At 46.3% G+C, this 20,243-nt stretch overlaps 1 protein-coding gene across 1 annotated transcript; it reads left to right on the top strand.

Moving 5' to 3' along the window:
* The first annotated feature begins 1,779 nt into the window (after positions 1-1,779).
* setd1a (SET domain containing 1A, histone lysine methyltransferase) lies at positions 1,780-19,294 on the top strand. Its single transcript, XM_031862164.1, is given in 22 exon segments — positions 1,780-2,115; positions 2,776-2,920; positions 3,412-3,510; positions 3,611-3,881; positions 4,060-4,202; positions 4,295-4,554; positions 4,804-5,719; positions 5,721-6,497; positions 7,281-8,267; positions 8,966-9,133; positions 9,675-9,759; positions 9,836-9,978; positions 10,153-10,186; positions 10,295-10,484; positions 10,592-10,635; positions 10,781-12,084; positions 13,421-13,772; positions 13,915-14,096; positions 16,027-16,137; positions 16,913-17,032; positions 17,219-17,356; positions 18,169-19,294. Coding segments are annotated over 21 exon segments (6,636 nt in total). The 5' UTR covers positions 1,780-2,115; positions 2,776-2,782; the 3' UTR covers positions 18,343-19,294.
* Positions 19,295-20,243: the final 949 nt, after the last annotated feature.

The raw sequence follows: 20,243 nt of genomic DNA, 5'->3' as shown, positions 1-20,243 counted from the left end.
TACATAGAGACTGATTCACAGACCTTTAAGAGAGTGACGGTCTATAAATTACATAGAGACTGATTTACAGACCTTTAAGAGAGTGAGGGTCTATAATGGGGACCAGAATGGGTGAGGCTGAATGCTAAATTTAAATTTGAGATTGTGTCAGCAGTCTCGCTACTAGATTTGGTTACATCAGTGTGGTTGACGAGCTAAAACGGATACAATGACTGTGTTTAGCCAGATGTAAGGCTGTATAACAAGACATATAATCCCCGGATAATATGAAACCACAGGAATATTTATAAATTATTTTTGTCCTCACTAACTCAAAATGTAGAGCAATCCTTTAACACAAACACCATGAGTTATCAGAAATGACCAAAGACTTAAATTAACATACTTAATAAAACATTAATGCAACACTGAAAAGGATTGGCTTATTCATGTCTAATGCAGAAATACTGCAATTCTATTACAAGTACAGTTTCATGCTTTTCTGTGGAAACCAGTGCTTCCACATTTTTGCCTTTTCAGTGTTTAAAATGTGCATTTTTAGATTTCCATTTTTCTTATTTATATATTTCCTGAAATGTCTTGATCGGTTTCATTCAAATGTTCTAACTCTGTCACAAAATGAATCCACTCCAGCAGATCATTTACATCGTTTATTATTTCATGGTGCACAATATTGGCCGCTTCACACATTGAAACGCTGCCTCTAGAGGTCCAACAGACAGTAATCAACCAACAACCAACGCTGGAATGTAACTCAGTACATTTATTCAGAACCTGCACTTAAACTAATGTGTATTGTCCTTGTGGATTAAGCTGTGATTATTTTATCCTTTAATCAGTTTTTAAATATTCTGAAGATAGTGAGAAATGTTGTCACAATTACCCAGAGCCCAACGTGACACCTTTACAATATTCAAATCTCAACATTATGATATATAAATTAAAACAATTAAAATGGTAAGTTGCCAAGTGTGGTGGAAACAAATCTAAATAATTAAATTTCCACAACACCAAGTTATTTTCTGTCAACGAACTAATCGTTTCAGCTGTGCTTGAACAAACTGCACTGCACTACTTTGTATGTTTTGTATTTAAAAATCTTAATTTGTGAATTAACTGAAGCTGTCAGATAAGTGCAGTGAAGTACAAAAGCACATTTCCCTCTGAGATGGTGGAGTAGAAGTAGAAAGGGGCATGAAAAGAAAAGACTCAAGTAAAGGACAAGTACCTCAAATTAAACCTTAGGTACAGTAGGCTACTTACGTGAATGTATACTGAACACCTCAACAACATTTAAAATGCTGCTTACACGTCAATGCCGCACTAATATGTAATAAGACACTGTGGGAGAAATTTAGCCGTCTAATGAGTATTTTTAATGTTGATACTTAAAGTACATTTTGTTAATAATACTTGTGCCATATATTAGAACTGTGTACCACTTGGTTCAGAAATGTGATCAGATTAGTTTTCGTTTGCTGAGTTGTCATTATTACCACTAGTCCGCCGATAGGGGGCGCTTTAGTCACTTTCCTGGTCTTGGGTTGGTACGCGCAGATTCGAATATATATTTCTAACTGTAGAAATGTGTTTATTAACAAAATAAAGAAGTTTATCAATATAAAATGTTTGTTTATTTTAATAATTTGAACAGTTTACCTCCATGTTGTGACTTAGCGTTTATTTTTCTACTAACCGCTCTTACAGAAAGTGCTGCTCAGGAATCGTAGGCTGCATTCGCAAACACTGATGGAGAACAGGCGAGGCTTTCAGGTTGGTTACGCGATGGCCGCTCTCTTCACAATATATGGATTTTAGAGCGAAAACAATGGCTTCGCCGGTCGGAAATGCGTGTTGTTGTTTGGGCTAAGTACCGGAATGGTAGCGGCATCGTTTTAGCTCGTCGGTTTTGCTTTAGCGCCGGATCGGAGACGTCTCTTTTCTGTTAGGGTCTCAGTGTTTTTCTTGTTCGTCTCCCGGGCCTGGATGTAGCTGCCTACACTGTAGCGGCGGGGTTGCTACTTTCGGATGAGCGGGCAGTAGATCTCGAAGAGGTGGGGTCTGAATTTCTGGCGGACCGGAGGTCAAAACAAGTCAGTAGAGCCTCTGAGACGGGTGCGTGACTTTATTTCCCACAGATTAAACGTTACCGATGAGGGCAGAAGGGAAGCTAGATCAGAGTTTGCCTCCTAAACTTGGTGTTCTTGCTAGTTAGCATTAGCCAACGGCTGCATTAACTTGCCTTAGCTAAAGCGAGAAGGCATAAGTAATTTAACATTCGTGAACGTTATCTAACGCGAGAGCTGCCGGTTATGTTGCTCATGCGGAATAGTTCGTCACCCGATTCATTATGCGTTTAACGTGAACTCTGTTTTGACGTCGGGAAACATAGTTTCTTTGCATTTTGTGTGTGCAGCTAGCATGTTGCTAACTGAACTAACTAGTCAGTGACGTAACGCTGGTCATTGTTTTGACAGCGCGCAGCATCTTAGTCGAGACTGACAACGTCCTCGTTATTAACCTGCTTAAACGTTTATTTTGCTCTGTTTAGAATATCACTATTAGCAGACAACGGGTCATAAAAAGTTCATGTTTGGCTAACTGATGTGACGCAGCTCATCGTTGTGTTACATTAGCAGACAGTGAACCCACTGCCAACGGCCACACACACTGTGGCTGTCATTACTGCAGCAGTGCTCATCAGTATATCTCTAATCGTGGTGGTGGTCTTGACGTGATCATTGTGTGAAATCATGGCCGCCCTGTGACTCTCAGCTGTAGGATGGATCCAGACGGTGGGGCAGATTCTCAAAAAGCTGTCAGTCTGCAGTGGAAGAGCTACAAACTCGTCCAGGACCCAGCCACCCGGCGGGTTGCACAGAAGATCTACAGATACGATGGAGTGCATTTCAGTGTGCCAGTGAGTTGATTTCCATGTTTTACTCTCTATAACATGTGTGTGTGCGCGCGCTTAGAATTGTATATTTGAACTGCAACCTGTGTGATTAAAGATAAGGTATGTATACCGAGGTAACTTGTTGTGCAGCAGTTTAAATACATAGTGGTAAAGAGTTTGACTTTGTGGAGTGCAAATAAACAAAATATAAACAATCAAAATGATCAGTAAGGTGCAAAAAAACAAATGTAGACAATGACAGAAATGTATCTACTTTATATACAATAAGGATCATAAATATAACAAAGTATGTGATTCAAAATACATACGTGCCACAAAGTCAACGGCGAGGGTCATAGAATATGAACAGGTTGATGGTGCAATCCAGACCGACCTGAAAGGAGGCTGGAGCCACTTCAGCTCCTCATGTCTCTGCCGTCCATCTCTCTGTGTGAGGTAGACGCGGTGTCAAGTTTGAATGCCTCAGTAAGGAAATGTAACCTTAACGTTTCCAGGACTCTGGATTTCCTCCCGTGGGTGAACTGCGGGACCCTCGACCCCGGAGACTGTGGTCCAGGTATACAGAACTGTCCCTGCCAGTGCCGAAGTTAAAGGTGAGAAAAGCTGGTTAACATTCATTTCACACTTTCTCGCAGCTTCATTCATGGCAATGACAAGTTATTTGCCCCCGATTTTTGTCTATTTTCTCCACAGCTTGACGAGTTCTACGTGGGTCCCATACCCCTCAAGGAGGTGACCTTTGCCAGACTCAATGACAATATCAAGGAGCCCTTCTTGGCAGAAATGTGTGCCAAGTTTGGTGAGGTGGAGGAGATGGAGATCCTGTTTCACCCCAAGACCAGGAAGCACTTGGGCCTGGCCAGGGTGTTGTTTACCAGCACCAGAGGAGCCAAGGACACAGTCAAACATTTGCACAACACTTCTGTCATGGGAAACATCATTCAAGCTCAGCTGGATATAAAAGGTAAGCTCAAAGCCTCATCTGCTCAAGCTTTTGGGATCTCCTGCTAACTAACAAAAAAACATACATTAGCTGGCTCTTGGTGGAGACAGAGTTTGTCATGAGAACCATCTATGTCTGAGGTGAGCTCATTTAACAGCCCTGTATTTGTTTTTCTGTGGCTTTTTGTTGATCCACCCAGGCCAGCAGAGGCAGAAGTATTACAACCTGATAGTAAACGGGTCCTACACTCCTCAGACTGTGCCCCTGGGAGGCAAGGCTTTGACAGACAGGCTCCCGCCTCAGGCCCCAACTCAGCCACAGCCACAACCACAGCCCGACACGGTACTGATACACTAAAATTGTCACTTCACTTACTTAATGATGATCTATGGTTGATAACTTGATCAATTATATATTTACTTTTCTCTGAGCAGTCATCAGAAATCAGGCGGAGGCTCTCCAGCGATCTTGCGGTTTTGGCTGCAGGGGTCCAGGCCCTCACATCAGGAAGCGCCACCCCTGGCTCTGGGGATACTGGTTTCAGTGATCAGCGTCTGGACACGCCGCCCTCCTCCGTAGCAGGTCCTCCCTTCACACCAGGCTCCTCTGCCTCCTCTCAGGGTGGAGGAGGAACTCCTTACAACTCCAGATCTGGGACTGCTTTCTCACAAGACCCGGGCTTCACTGGCGGCAGGTTGGTTGTCACTATTTGGCAGACAGAGAGTTTGTCCGTTCAATATCAAATCGTAGTTCAGGAGACCTCAAGAAATATTTTCACAAATCATTTATGTCATAATCACTGCTGGATGAACATAAATTGCTAAAATAACATTCGTGCCGTTGTGGCATTAATAATCGATGGACGAGTGGCAGTCACAGAGTTTGTGAATATCAGTCATGATTAGGTAGTCAAGTTTTAAAATACCTCATTTGTGTCTTGCAGGCATACTGGCTACAACACTGGCACTTTGGGCAGCGGCTACCCTCCCCAGGACATGCTACCTTCCTCCTCCTCGTCCTCTGCAGTCTCATCCACCGTCGGAGGATACAAAGTGTCTCGCTACTCGGAGGATGCACAGGAACCTTCAGTGTATCACCGAGGTCGCCCTATGTACCCCCCGAATACATCGTACCGTCCCAACGAGGCGCCCTGCTACCCCCCGTACCCCAACGCCGGAGGGCCCGGGCCACACATGGCGCACCACTCCTCGATGCCTCCGCCACCTCTTGCCGCCCAATACGATCCGCCCCCGATGTCAGACAGGGACCGCAACCGCGACAGAGACTCGGGGGGGCGCTACGGGGCGGCGGGGGTCGGCTCCAGAAGGTCATCATACCATCACCAGCAAGACACAAACTCTTCCACAAAGTACCATTCCCACCACTCCCATCACCACTCAGATCGCAGGGATGACAGGGGGTACCGGCGAGACAGTCTGGGCGCCCGGTCAGGTGACCACGGCCACCAGAGACACCGCAACCACCACCATTCTCACAACCACCATGGGGGGGGCAGCAGCAGCAGCCGCAGACGGAGCAGCCACGACCCCGACAGAGATCGAGACAGAGACCGAGATAGAGACAGGGACAGAGACAGCGACTACTCCAACAGCTCTGACCCCAGATACAATTCCAACTCCTACCGCTCGTCCTCTAACAGCATGTCTCCTCCCCCCTCGTCTTACCCCGCATTTTCCTCCTCCAAAGAGCCTGCCCCAGCCCCCCCTCAGGGATTAGACGCTTCCACTCGTCTAGGGGGCACGAGTCTCGCCGAGAGGGGTTCTCTGCCTCCGGTAGGCGCTGACAACGACTTCCACGCTGGTCACCACAGTGCCCTGCCTCCACCTCCCCCACCGCCTCCCCCCCCTCCCACCAGCGTCAGTCATCGCAGCGGCTGTCGCTGAGACACTCGGAACACTGGACTTCAACCAGGATAGTCCAACCCACGAAGAGCAGTGGACGAAGCCCAAACGCCGTCCCAGCACCCCACCCGCACCGCCGAAGACGCCCCCGCCTTCCTCCCCGCCCCTCCCTTCCATCGCTTCCTCCTCGACCTCACCTTCCTCTACCTCCCTCCCCCACCACCTTCCCTCCTCCTCCAGCTCCCCACCGCCCCCTCAACGCGACTCGTCCTCCCCAGAGCCAGACTCCACCAATGAGAGTTTGCCGTTCGTCTACCACAGCAGCAGCCTGGACTCTCGTATTGAGATGCTCCTAAAGGAACAAAAGGCTAAGTTCTCTTTCCTGCCCTCTGATGAGGAGGATGAGGAAGATAGGAAGGAGGAGAAGCAGAGGGGAGTCCGTGGGGATGGAGGAGAGCGAAGAGGCGGCTCAGGTGACGTATCGGGGGAGCAGGTGGGAGACAATGGGGAGAAGGACCACAGGAGGAAAGGGGACAGAGATGGCCACAGAGGAAGGAAACGAGGAAAGGGGGGAGAAGGAAGGAAGAGTCCCACTGTACTTACAGCGACCATGCCATCCTCTTCCACCTACTCTTCCCACAATCTTTCCCCTGAGGAAGCCCAGGTTGTTCTCACTGGGACTGGAGCTTTGCAGGAGGAATCTTCACAGGCTGGGTGTGCTGATACACAGAGCAGGACAGGAGCACACACACCGCCGTACAATGGACAGAGTCAGGTAAGATCAGCAGCACGTGATGAAGCTGAGAGCTTCAGACTGTTGCCTTTGGTTCTGACATGTTCGCTCATAGTTACATAAGTGTCTAATCACCTGAAATTAAGAATCGTTGTGTTTTTGATAGCTTAGAATGAGCTCTTCATGTCTACATAGAGAGCAGCTCCTCTTCACACGTTTCTACAGTAGACCAGAACAGACGAACCAAACACTGACTCTAGTTTTTTTTTGCCTTTAAGGCGACTGTAGTTCTACTTCAAGCTTGTAAACTACAGAAACGTGAGCTGCAGGGTGCAAAACTGTGGCACAGCCATCCACAGTCTGACTTCCGTTGCTCCTAAAGTAGTGTCATTACGGTAAGGGTGGCCTCTGAGCAAGATGAGCGACGTTACCGCGGTTTTGCACTTGGTGGCTCACTTTACCGCAGCCTTGGAAAGGGAGGAGTGAGCGGAGGGGTATTCAGCTACCACACCGCTAGATGCCACCAAATCCTACAAAACATTTTTATTATTATTCAAAATGCAACACACGAGTCAAACAAACGACTCTTTGCCCCAAAGGAAGAAAAAGAAGGATAGAAGAAATAACTTCAGTACAGAGATGGTTAACCTCCGGAGCACAAACAGTTTGTTTTTGTGGTTACCGGATTCATATTTCCACAGCACACTTCCTGAATCTGTGGTATTGAGTTATGTTTGCAGCCCCCCTTTTGAAAGTGTGGTTATCACTGTTGATGGCGGTTAAACACTTTCCCAACTTAATGCAATAAACTTTGTTTTCTTTCAGTCCTCCCCTCACTCCTCAGGGGAAGACATGGAGATCTCCGACGAGGAGGAGGAGGAGACGACCATAACGACGGTGTCCACCCACCAGCCCTCAGCCACCTTAGGCTCCTCCCCCTCTTCATCCCAGGCTGCCATGCCTTCACAAACGGACCCCTCATCTTCGTCCCCACCCATCTCTGACTCTGCACAGCACTTTGGCACCTCCATGCACCCTCCCATTCCTTCCTACCCTCATTTGCCTCCTCCACCTCCCCCTGGTTACTCTCTCCAACCCCCGCCTCCCCCCGGGATCCCTCCGCTGCCCCACATGGAGCTGCACCCAGAGTACCCTCCTCCCATGCCCCACCACATGTATGACTATGCCTCGTCCATGGAGCTGATGAACCAGTACAGCGGTGGAGCTCCTATGTCTTTCCAGATGCAGACCCACATGCTGAGTCGCCTGCACCAGCTGCGTATGTCGTCGGCCAACGACAGCCCAGGTCCTGGTGAGGCAGCCACTGCAGACTACACCTCCTACCACCTCCACTCAATGCCCCCACCCCACACACACCACCCCTACATGGACCAGGAGGGAAGTGGGGCGGGTGCGCCCTATGACCAGGACCACCATTACATGCCCCACCACATGGCCTACCCCTACCCCGACCCCCACAGCACTCAGATCCCACCCCCACCACACCACGGCATCCCGCCTCCTCACAGTGGCTGGCCGCCACACGTCTTACAGCCGCACTACCCCTCTTACATGCCCCCCCCCGGCTATGGCACCATGCTGCCCGGGGAGGGAGACGAGTACAGGGCTCCAGGGGAGGAGATGCCCATGTTGGCTGAGAATCCGCATGAAGCCACGGTGCAGATGGTGCTGGGCACTCTGATCCAGGAAATGAAGAACATCATGCAGAGGGACCTGAACCGCAAGATGGTGGAGAACGTTGCCTTTGCGACCTTTGACGAGTGGTGGGAGAGGAAAGAGACCAAGGCCAAGGTAAGGAAGACGAATCGCAGCGATGCTGGTGCGGGTAAAGTTTTTAAGCTTGCAGCTTTGCTTTTTGTGTGACGGTAAGAAATACTGCATCATCCACATTTTTATGCCTCCACGCCGGCGACACACGTTTCCAGAGGCACAATGTATTCCGGTTGTCCCTCCGTCATGTCCATGCTCGTGAACGCACCATCTCAGCCCTCGTCTGGAGGCAAAACTTGTATTAAGACTCTACGATAATCTGACTAGAATTTGGTAGTCAAACTGTGACCTCACAAGAATTTAGGTTTATTATAACTATTTCACGCAAATGTCTAAACGGATAAACTGATGAAGTGATGACATTTTGGACACATGGGTGTAAACTGCAGCATGGCTGGTAAGCTAAGGCATACAACCGTGAGATGCTAATTCTAGTTTAGAGGTTGTTTCATTAGACTCGGACTAAAATCCTTTTCCTAAAGCTGATTCTATGTTCAGATTAAAAACATTCCAAAGATAAACTTTCAGGATCTCGCTGCCTTTAAACTAGCAAGGGGATGTGTTGCTTTCCAAAGCTGCCATTACTTTTACCGTTTGATAAAGGTTTGAATTTGTCTCCCTCATTCTCTGCTGCTTAGCACATTGATCAGGAAACGGTGTTATACTGTAAAATGAAAAAGGGGGAATAAATACAAATTGTGAATGTTTTCCTCCTGTAGCCTTTCCAGACGATGGTGAGAGGGGTGTCTGCCTTACGGGACGATGAGAAAAAAGAGGAAAAGGTCAACCGTCCTCGGGAGCCTCTCACGTCTCTTGTGGATTGGGCAAAGAGCGGTGGCATGGAGGGCTTGTCTCTTCGAGGAGCACTACGACTGCCTTCCTTCAAGGTAAATGCACCACACTGCCTCAGATCAGGACTGCATCTCCACGTTCAACAGCTCGCACTGTGGTTTGATACATTACTGACATCTACACCTCGGCCTACAGACGAACACTGGGAAGTACTTGTCCCACGTTTAGATTTGAGATAGTTTAGTCCTCATTACTGCAGGACTCCAGTTTAGTTAATCTTAATATAAACTAGAGATGCACCGATCGATCGAGTGAGAGAAGGTTCTGTAACTTAGTGCAGTTTTGGAGAAAAGTTATTTAACTGTCAGCGTTATTGTGAATATAGAATACAATTTCAGTTCTCCATGAAAGAAAAGTTACAAAAGAGGTTGTTTATGATGTCAATTATAGTTCTTGGTAAGGCAATCGGAATCTTCAAAATCGAAAGCCGCTGGTCAGACTTTCAAAAAAATACATATGGAGAAGCTTCGAGAATAATCTTATGGTAGTTGTCTAAAAGTACCAGAACCGTTAAAGTCGGACCTTGGCTGCGTTTCATTGATTTATACAACATATTGTCGGCGTGCTCTTGTCCAGGTGAAGAGGAAAGAACCTCAGGAGCTTGAAGAGGGAGACATGAAGCGGCCGCGACCCTCGACCCCACCAGACGAGGACGACGAAGGTTTGCTGAGCTGATGTTGATCGTTTTAACAGACAGGTTGCATTTATAGGCTCTGAAACTGGTGTCTTGTTTCCAGCTGCTGGGGGCAGAATGCCAGAGGCCAACAGACACGGAGCCGACAGGGACAACAAGAGGAGGAAAAAGAAGCCGAGAAATCGTAAACCGTGGGAGCTCGGCAGTGAGGGAGAGGAAACTTCAGACGGCTCCTCGACTGAAAAGGTGCGTTTGAGTTCTTGTCCTTTTATTGTCGTCTTCTTAGAGCATGCATAAATATGAATATATGAACGTTTTGGTAGTTTATATTTCATTTGTTTTGTGTTTGCTCAGAATTGTGTTGTCGCTCATATTGATTGCTAGATGGCAGCATTTCACTGTGATCTTTTTTATTTTTAGGAGGATGAAGAAGAAAGTGAAAAGGAGTCTGATGGTAAATCTCAACCCATAATCGTATTACTACATCTTTATTGATTATGTTTACTCTCAGTTAAGGCAGTAATGACACCAAATAACTGTTTTCTTTTCTTTCTTTTTTTAGATGATGCCCTTAGTGTTGATAGTGATGATGAGAGCCTCTCTTCGTCCTCTGATGGCTCTTCCTCCTCAGGGTCCTCGTCTTCGTCTTCCTCTGAAGATGAGGATGAAGAGGAAGGAGAGAGGGCAGAGAGCGAAGGGCCAGACACCATGGATGAGTCCACCATGGACAGCACAACCGAGAAAGATGGCCGGTATGGAGTTTGGGGTGTTTCTAATATCTTTGCTAATTCATTTGTCAACTTTTCATTGCGTCATCATCATTCTGGCTGACTTCAATGTTTTCCTCTGTTTTTCTCAGTGAGAATAGTGCAGCTGCTGTTTCAAAGGCAGAGGTCAAAACAGGTTAGTCCTCATCAAAACCATTATCAGATGCATATCACGTCAAAAAATACTAAGATTAAACATTAAAGGAAGATGTTGACTTTATCTAAACGGCTGCTTTGCTAAGTTTGGACCAGTCTTTCAAAACTCTCATATTTTCTCTCAGGTGAAGCCAAGGACCACAAGGCAGATCCATCAGCAGCACCTACCAAGCGTCCTCCATCGCCCCCGTACCCGCGTCCTTCGTCTCCTATTGTTCTGGTCCCCCCTCTCAAGAAGCGCAGGAAGACCGTCTCGTTCTCCACGGGCGAGATCGACAGCAAAACGCAGCTGCCGACGGCACCGTTATCGCCATCGTCCTCTCAACTGGCAGGTGACTCTCTCCTCCTCTCCCCGTGCAGGCCTCAAGACTCCCCCGTCACTTCCTCCCCATCCCCCTCGGCTCGTGTCACTCAGGGCATCCAACTGCTCCCCTTTGCCTCCAAACCGGGTGAAGGCAATGCCCTCATCGTGCCCCCATCGGGACGAACCCAAGATTCTGATGAGTCCAAAAAGGGACTTCTTGTGTCTCCTCAGACCACCCTGGTCAAATCCCCTGGAAAACGTGGTGCAGGCAAAGACTCCCCCAAATCTCCCGTCCCTCCTGTTATGGTGTGCCGCACTGTGCAGAACCTGCCGCTGGACCACGCTTCTATGTGTAGGATGGCCTTCGAGGAGGCCCCTCCTCCACCTCCCGTCAGCAAACGGTCCAGAGGCAGGCCTCGGACGACCAGCTTGTCTGCGTCGTCCTGTCACTCCCTCAGAGAGGAAGACGAGGATGAGGAAGAAAGAGAGCAGAGGTTGAGACTCAGAGAGCAGCTGGGGGCCACGGGCCTCCTGCAGCTGGCCTCCGCCTCGACCGCCGACCTGTCCGTGTTGGCTGACGTAGCCCTGAACATGGACCCTGACGCTGGGGACTCGGAGGAGACGGAGACATCGGATGAGGCAGAGGAGCAGAAGATGGAGGAAGATCTCTTCTCTCCAGAGTCGCTGGCCCTGGTTATGAGCCCAGAGGGTGTCGTTGTCCGTATGGAGCACAACTACTGCAAACCCCTTGTTCTCTCAGTACCATCTGGTACCAAAAGGACTTCTTTCAAACAGGACCCCTCTGTCCTACTCCCAGCAGACCTCAACACTATTTCTGGAGTGCTTGAAGCTCCAGAGGAGGTCATCGGAGAGGCGCTGCCATCCAGAGGAGACACAGGAGAATACATATCTGCAATGGGAGTGCTTTGTGAGTCTGAGGATGCGGGCCAGGCTGCATCTCTGCCTCCGTCGTCGAAGAAGAAGAGGGCGGTCGGCAAAGGTTTCGAACTTGAAAAGGACAACAGCAAAAAGAGGAGGAGGAAAGACAAAGAGAACATCGAGGTGCATCTCGCGCAGAAACAGAAGGAGCAGCCGGGCAAGAAACAGAGGAAGCGGAAACTAGAGGTGCGTGGGACTTCTGCTTTGTTCCTGTAAACGTTTGTGGATCTCTTAACCGTAAACAGCGTGTCACAGGTTGCGAACCATCTGTCACAATGTGTGTGACGCATCCGTCGGTCCAGGTTTAGGTTTATGTTATCATGGCACGTTAGTGTTTGGTAATGTCGTCAGGTTTTTCCCCAGGAAGGAAATGACTTCCTGTCTCTCATGCATGCCCAACATTTCCGAGCTATATAAAATGATATTATTGGGCTTTTAATCAATGGGAAAACCAACACGCTGCAGAACTACTCTATATATCTATATATCTATATATATATCTATATCTATATATATATCTATATATATATATATATATATCTATATATATATATATATCTATATATATATATATATATATCTATATATATATATGAGGTAATAAAACATTTTTAACTTTGTATTGTGCGTGCTGGCCGGAGGATGTTTTTAAATGGAGCAGGCAGAGATGTTGTCCTCTCTACAACAATAACACTTGAGTCTCAGTGTTGTATGTAAATGTGTTCAGTTGGTGTAACATCACCAGCACCTGTCTACGCACGTATACTTATCTCGTGAGTTTTTCCTCATGCGTGCCACACCGCCTGAGCTGTTTGCTTCTCACTGGGAAAAAACATGTTGAAGTTTTCCTGTTTTGCAGCGTGTTTTTCAATTTAAACGTTTTGGGACTGATCAATAACTGAAGTATCTCTTCTCTTGTGATATGCTGAGTAAAGAGATTATGGTCCAAACAATAGCGCACCCTTTTGAATGTTTGGTATGAAAATATAATGTAATGACCCTGCATATATACATCTGTCAAAATGTTCATCTTTCAGATGACTAACGGTCCAATAAATATCTCACCTGTCATGTGATTTAAAGCTACGGTAAACCAGTAAACAACCATAAAAGCAGAACAGTGTTGCCAACTCTTTTCCAATGAAAGCGGCTAGCAGCATTAGCTCCAAAAGTTGCTTAATCTAGCGAGAAAGTTGGCAAGTTGTCTCCACTCTTCGCTTCAGGCCTCCCTCCAAAGGTTTAACATAAACTGTTATTAGTCCTCACAGCTGTCAGACTAGCAGCTTGTGGAGACTCTAGTGACGAGCGATGTGCGTAGACAGGCAGGTAGCTCGTCCAATCATCTCACAGATGCCTAACCCCGAGCTATAATGTGACGGCGTAAATGTTAAACAAACTAGAAACTAAGAGGCAACAATGGATGATTCAAACTGGACTGCATGTGTGAACACACAGCCGCAATGCTTCTTAAAAGTGCTCATTCCCAGTTGATTGGTAGTAACATTCCTCTTCCTCTGTGCAGGACTCTGAGGAAGATGTGGACGTGGAGGAGCTCGAGTCCGGGGAGCTGTCCAGCTCCGACACAGAGGACGAACTGGTCGATGACGTGAGGAAGAGTGAGCGCCTCTTTCTGCAGGAGGCGGGCGTAACGTTGTCCCAGCGCTGGCCGAAACCCGTCCCGGCCGCGCCCGAGCTACCAGCCAAGAAGTTCGATAACCGCAGTGAGTTTGAGCAGATGACCATCCTGTATGACATCTGGAACTCCGGTCTGGACGGCGAAGACTTGAGTCTGCTGAGGAAGACTTATGAAAAGCTGCTACAGGACAACCACAGCTCTGACTGGCTCAATGACACTCACTGGGTCACCCACACTGATATCCTTTTCAATGCCTGACCTGCATTAAACAACCTATATCTGTTTTAAATCAACAAGTAGGTGCATTACATGTTTTGTTTTGTTATGTGTTCGTATCACTGTGTGGTTTCCTGCTATTCTCCTTGACCTTTGAGCTGCACTAACCAATTTGCCAAATCCTCGGCGGAAGAAGAAGAATGCAGGAGGTCAGCTTCGTGAGCATGTGACCGGCTGTGCCAGGAGTGAGGGCTACTACGCCATCAGCCGCAAGGAGAAGGACGTCTACCTGGACCTGGACCTGCCCGAGCAGGTCATGCGGGAGGTGGAGAATGTCGACAGCTCGGTAAGCAATCTGCGACCCTCAGTGGAGAATGAGTCAGCTTTTTCCGCCTGGTCCACAGCTTTCTCTGCACTCGTATTTAGGTACGGCGTTCTCGCTGAAACGTGACACAAGCGACACAAACAAAGACAGTTTTGAAGGACGTTGCGCCTCACGGCTACCAAAACTGAAGTATCACTCTGTAGTTGTTCTCATACCGAGTACTTTATTGTCACATCACTGTGATAAGGCTGTAGATGTTGCAGCTGCGCCCCAGAACATCAGTCACACTGTATACCTGATTTGGAATGGTGGACGTAAGATAAGATTTTTAAGGAAGAGTGGTTTGATTGTGTGGAAAATTCACAAAAAATCCAAACGTGCTTCCAGATGAACATGGTGTGGAAAGAATGATGTTGTCCCTCTCAGTGCTGGCTCCGCACACAAACCTCAGGAGGTCCAGTAGTTGCTTAATAGTATTATTATATCAATGGTTTATATGGCGCTTGATGCCCATCAGGAATTCCACTAGCTGCAATCGCCCACAGCAGTTTGGCTCAGATTAACTGGAAACATGGGCGTAATAAAAGTGTTTCCAGAGGAGAGAGATGTTTATAGATTCGTGTCTTTTCCAAATAGCTGATCACCCCAAAGTCTCGAACAATACGTTATTTAGTTACTTGTCATTCTCTCTCACACACACGAGGTCTTTATCCTTTCAACCTTCATAGTTCTTGCTATGTTCAGTATTTAGTTTTTCTGTTTTTTGAAGGAAAATATCTGCTCTTCTTGTATAATGTTGGTAATTAAAGTTTATTGGGTTACAGCCTCCATCCCACACCAGATTGTTGTTAGTGAAAGTAGTAAAATGTGGATATTCAGGTCATTTGAAAGCAGCTGCTGATGTTTAGTTTTGAGGAAACCCCCTCATGCAGTTGTGTTGTGTTACTATGCGGCACCTGTATTCCCCAGTAATGTGTTTTCCATTCTGTGCTGTGGCTCACTGGCTCCATGCAGGAAGACTTTTAGTTACCCATGGCGTGTTGTTTTGATGTAACCTCAGTCTTTGTAGTGGTACAGTATACCGGACTCATAATCTCACACCACAGTCCACATGTGTGATGTCCTGATAGAAGTAGCACAGCAGGTACTCTGTGATGAGCTTTGTTCTTGAGTTAATAGTGGAAATGTTCTTCAGATGATACATGATGAACTTTGTATGCCACCCACCTTCTCTTCAATCAGTCGAGTTTACTTTACATTCATCCATAACGCTGCCTCAGCTATTTAAATACACACGAAAGCAACAAATAAAGTGCCACAGCTGCACATTAATGTGAGCCGTATTTCTAGACTTTCATCTAAACTCCATGCTTGCTGCAAACCATCTGCTACATTGATGTTTGATGTTTTTTTGCCACGTATACATTAAAAGCAAACAGACACCGGCTGTTGATGTTGAAATAAATCCATATAGTTTAATCCATATTGTTATTAAAAAAGGACACAGCTTATTGAGGTTTGTAAGAGTTAAGGATATAAGGAAAACATTTTCATTAATATCAATAAAGCCTGAGCTATAACAGCCATTGGCTACACAGTCAGTACTTGTTAATGGGATCATTTCATTGGCCTCTTCAGTAATCGGTGAGAAAAACTATAAAATACGATGTTGATAACGTCACATCCTGTATTTGGGTCTAAATTTAGTGAAGCGTACTTTGTTGAAGCAGAAGAGAAACTTTCCTCCATCCTACCTCTAAACATTTCCTCACATACGTATCTGCCTTCCCGGTGACTGGTTTCCAAATGAAGCTCACCCACACTGACATCGTTGCACTGTTACAAATTCAGGTCAAAGTGTTCAGCTTGTTCCAGCTCAAGGCCACGCTGTAAAGTGAGCCTGTGTCAGTGGCCTCTTTGTAAAGGCTCTACTCTGTCTGTTTCCTGCCAGGGAGCCAACCGGGTCCTCTCAGAGAGACGCTCGGAGCAGCGCCGCCTCCTCACCGCCATCGGCACCACGGCCGTCATGGACTCTGACCTGCTCAAACTCAACCAGCTGAAGGTAAACACAGTTACAACCACGGGAACCCATGAACCCCCTCAGTCACGTTACAACTACAACGCTTTGTTGTGTGCTTTTGATGAATTCCACCTGCCAGTGTTAAGATTTCACAATAAAATACAGTAGATGGAGTTCAGCGAAACAGACAGGAACTCAAACACCGTCATAATGTTGCGTCTGTCCAATAATATTATCACAGATGCAAACTTCTTCTATTTACATCTTAGGAAAGGCGTTCCACTTTTCAGCATGTTGTTCTGAGTGCAAAACTGGAGTAAACTGCTTCCCCAACTTTGTCTACTATAGTGACTCTTCACTTTAAAACTATTTGAAGTACAAACTGCATGTGTGTGTGTATTACACATGTAGTTTAGTCCCCAGTTTGCGTACACATTAGAGCTATTTCTTGACCAACATAAGCTGATGCTATATTAAAATGAAGTGTCTAACTATACACACTTTTGAGTCATGGACGCTATCAGTGACTAACTTGTTCACTAGGAAGGCATTAATCCTTCAGCGCAGTCTGCCTGTTTCTCCTTAACATGTCACAGAGCTCACCCTGTGTTGAACACAGACAGAAGACAGTCATGTCACCAGCAACAGCCTAAAGAAGGGTGGTGGTCATATTTTAGGGTGGTGGCACAAGACAGAATCTACTCACTAACACCTAAACATACATTTCCTCAAACCAGCATGAGTTTCATGACTTTATGTTTAGTTTGTTTTTAAACCAAGACCTTTGTCACAGTGAGTCTTTTTTCTCCTTCTACAGTATCGTAAGAAGAAGCTTCGTTTTGGACGCAGCAGGATCCACGAGTGGGGCCTGTTCGCCATGGAGCCCATTGCTGCTGATGAGATGGTCATCGAGTACGTGGGTCAAAACATCAGACAGGTACGGCCTCAACACACGCACAACTTACCAGACATCCCATGCAGGCAGCATATTGTCCAACAGTTGTGTCCATTGTTGCTGCTTTGTTGATAAGAAACATTTCAGATGTTTGGTTTAACATCGGATCGGTGAACAAATGTCTGTGTGTGTGTGTGTGTGTGTGTGTGTGTGTGTGTATATGTCCAGATGGTGGCTGACAATCGAGAGAAGCGGTACGCGCAGCAGGGCATCGGGAGCAGCTACCTGTTCAGAGTGGACCACGACACAATTATAGACGCCACCAAGTGTGGCAACCTGGCTCGATTCATCAACCACTGCTGCACTGTGAGTGTGAACATCCTCAGGCAACACCTGTCCAAACAGCTGCGTCGCCATTAACAATGATACTCTTTTGATCCTTTGTGTGAATGAAACGCTCATTTTATAATCAGACCAACGATGTTTCTAGAAACAACTGCAGCTCGTTTCTCTGCTATAAGTACAACTCTTCATTATGTGAACAGAGGGATCAAAATCATTTAGTTTATTGCAAAACCAACATGTTGGCAACATCAAAAGGAAATAACCCAATTAAACACTCATTCTACCAGCCCACTAAAATTCTGTTCTTAAATTCAACCCTTTAAGTTTCATTAACATTTATCATTGACTTTTTGTATTAAATCCCTCCCACAGCACGCATTTAAACAGAAATGACATCACTTTTAAAGCTGGTTGCTGAAGCACAATGTAGCGTTGAAAAGTCTGTTTTCTTTAAATACAGTCTGGCTCAGAACTCGCTCCACATAAAACTTCCAGCAACTTCAAGGAGAACAATCAGGGTGAAAAATCACCATTTTGTTTTAACTGAATATTCTCCGGTCTAGCTCATATTCTCGTGCGGGGGGGATATCAATGATTATGAAACATAGCGGAAACATGTTGCTTGCAGGTGAAGGTCGGTCTTGTTTTCTCCACTTCTAAGAAAACAGCACAATTACCGTAAAGTGCCAAAATGTGGCCTGTTTTTCAGCCCTACTTGTCCATATCTGACGTGTTTTAAATCTGGGTCACAGCTTACAGGCGATGACGTATGACTCTATTTGATGTAATGTTTTTCTGGAGCTCATCAGTCTCTCGTTGCTTTGTTCCTCCAGCCGAGCTGCTACGCCAAGGTTATCACCATAGAGTCCCAGAAAAAGATCGTGATCTACTCGAAGCAGGCCATCGCCGTCAACGAAGAGATCACCTACGACTACAAGTTCCCTCTGGAGGACAACAAGATTCCCTGCTTGTGTGGAACGGAGAACTGCCGCGGGACACTGAACTAGCGGGCTTCCTTTCCTCACTTGCCAACGTACAGCTGGACCCGGACACCCCGCCCCCCTCCCGGTTCACCCTCCTCAGAGCGGACCTCGAAACAAAGCCACCCTCTGATTCCTCCCCCCTCACCTCCCCGTCCTCACAATACCCAGGAAACAGAGACACACACAAACACATTTGCACTTTTCATGCACACTTTTCATTCACTTGGCTTTTTCACAAGCCGGTGTGTGAGAGGTTTGTGTCGGGGGGGGGGCTCTGCTCCGCTCCAGCGTTGGCTCTTCTCCGCTCCAGCGTTGGCTCTTCTGTTGCAGTATTGTTGGACTCCATCGGGTGATATGTTCCAACCAGGAGGCTCCGTGCAGCCGGGCATGAAAGGTCTTTATAGTCTCATGCCAATACCCGTTTGAAGGAAGACGCCAGAACAGAACACCAGTATTGTACTTCTACATAATCTAACAGCCTCGTTCACTCTTCCAGTGTCAAATCCCGCGCATTAAACCACCACCCAACCATCCACCACTCACACAGATCCGCACACAGACGCACAGGAATATCTGACGAATTCAGGGTTTTTAAAAGCGCTTGTCAAGGGCGCACTTTTAAAACGACAACTTTAATCAATTAGGTCTTCGGTTATGCAAGATTTCAAAGTGTGAAGATTGTTTTGCCGTTTATTTTGATTTCATTTCATTGTATTCTCTAATAGTACTATTGCTGTTGTTAATGGTAGTGTTCTTTAGTTGCATTAGCTGTAAGTATCTTACAGTGAAATGAGCTTCAGTGTATCCACCGCCCCATAAAACTATCATTTCTCCGCTGTGCATTGCTCTCCTGATCTGCCACAACCCGAGAGCAAAGTCCTTTGAACTGTTTTTAACCCCCTGTGAAAATACGTCGGTTTAGGTTGTAGCTAAAAGTGTTTTATTTTTACATGTCTGCAGGATCAGCACCCCCCCCCCCCCCTCAAGTTAAATCTATGTTAACAAAAAGTCTTGTGCTGAGAACCCGTTCAGTGTTTGTTAGGATCTCTCCGCCTGTTTGTGTTTAGTTTCATGGAAGCAAATGTTGACGTTTCCCATTTCAACAGTTTGCGTCTCCTTCCTTCAGCTTTTCAAAGCTTTCACCACCAAACTCATGCAGGTCCTAGTAAATATGTGTGGTCAGTGTTTAACTTAGTCGATCTGTGTGCTACACACGTCTTTAAAAGGCACATTTATATGAGTTGGTCAGGTCTTTTCAGAGGTTTAGTTTTGTAAAGTTTCTTTGGTTTTTCCCTGTTTTGTGGGCCTTTTCAGAAAGCGTTATTTTATTTGAGCGTGGAGATATTCGCCCCAAACAAAACATCCCTCCCTGAGAAATGGATCAGCTGATTGCAAACAAGAGTCCTGCTCCCGACCTGTTTGCAGTGTAGACGGGTGGAAGGTATGCATAGATGCGCTGCAGACAGCAGGATGTATTTGGCCCCTTGTGTTGCGTCTCTGTTTTTCCAAATGGCCATGGCCGTCCAAAGTTTAACTTTAGTTTTCAACTTCAAACCAGAAGACCTTTGTTCTCTTGTTCCCTTCCAAACAGGAACGTGTAAGATAATTCTTGTTGCAATGAAAGCCTTTCAGTACAAACCAACCCTCTTTCCTACAGGATAAAAAGATGAAAGGAAAAGAAAAAAAATCGAAGTACATGTAAATATTGTAGAGGTGTTTGTTTCTCGTAGAAACACACCGACTTCAAGCTGTAAATATGTCGTTCCCTTTCCTCTCTCCATGAGGAGGAAACGTGTACATACCTTCCAGTCATTTATTTTTTATTGTTTTTCCTTTTAATTTGATGATTATTTTAATATTATTTGCAATATTTCTCTTGTATTAATGCGTTGGACCCTTTATTAATGGTGCATTAAAATATTTTT

This window comes from Anarrhichthys ocellatus, unplaced genomic scaffold (assembly GCF_004355925.1).
Source record: "Anarrhichthys ocellatus isolate YVR2014 unplaced genomic scaffold, GSC_Weel_1.0 scaffold26, whole genome shotgun sequence".
Classification (NCBI taxonomy): Eukaryota; Metazoa; Chordata; class Actinopteri; order Perciformes; family Anarhichadidae; genus Anarrhichthys; species Anarrhichthys ocellatus.
Note: the sequence above shows the minus strand (reverse complement) of the source record. Positions and strands in the feature narration are given on the sequence as shown.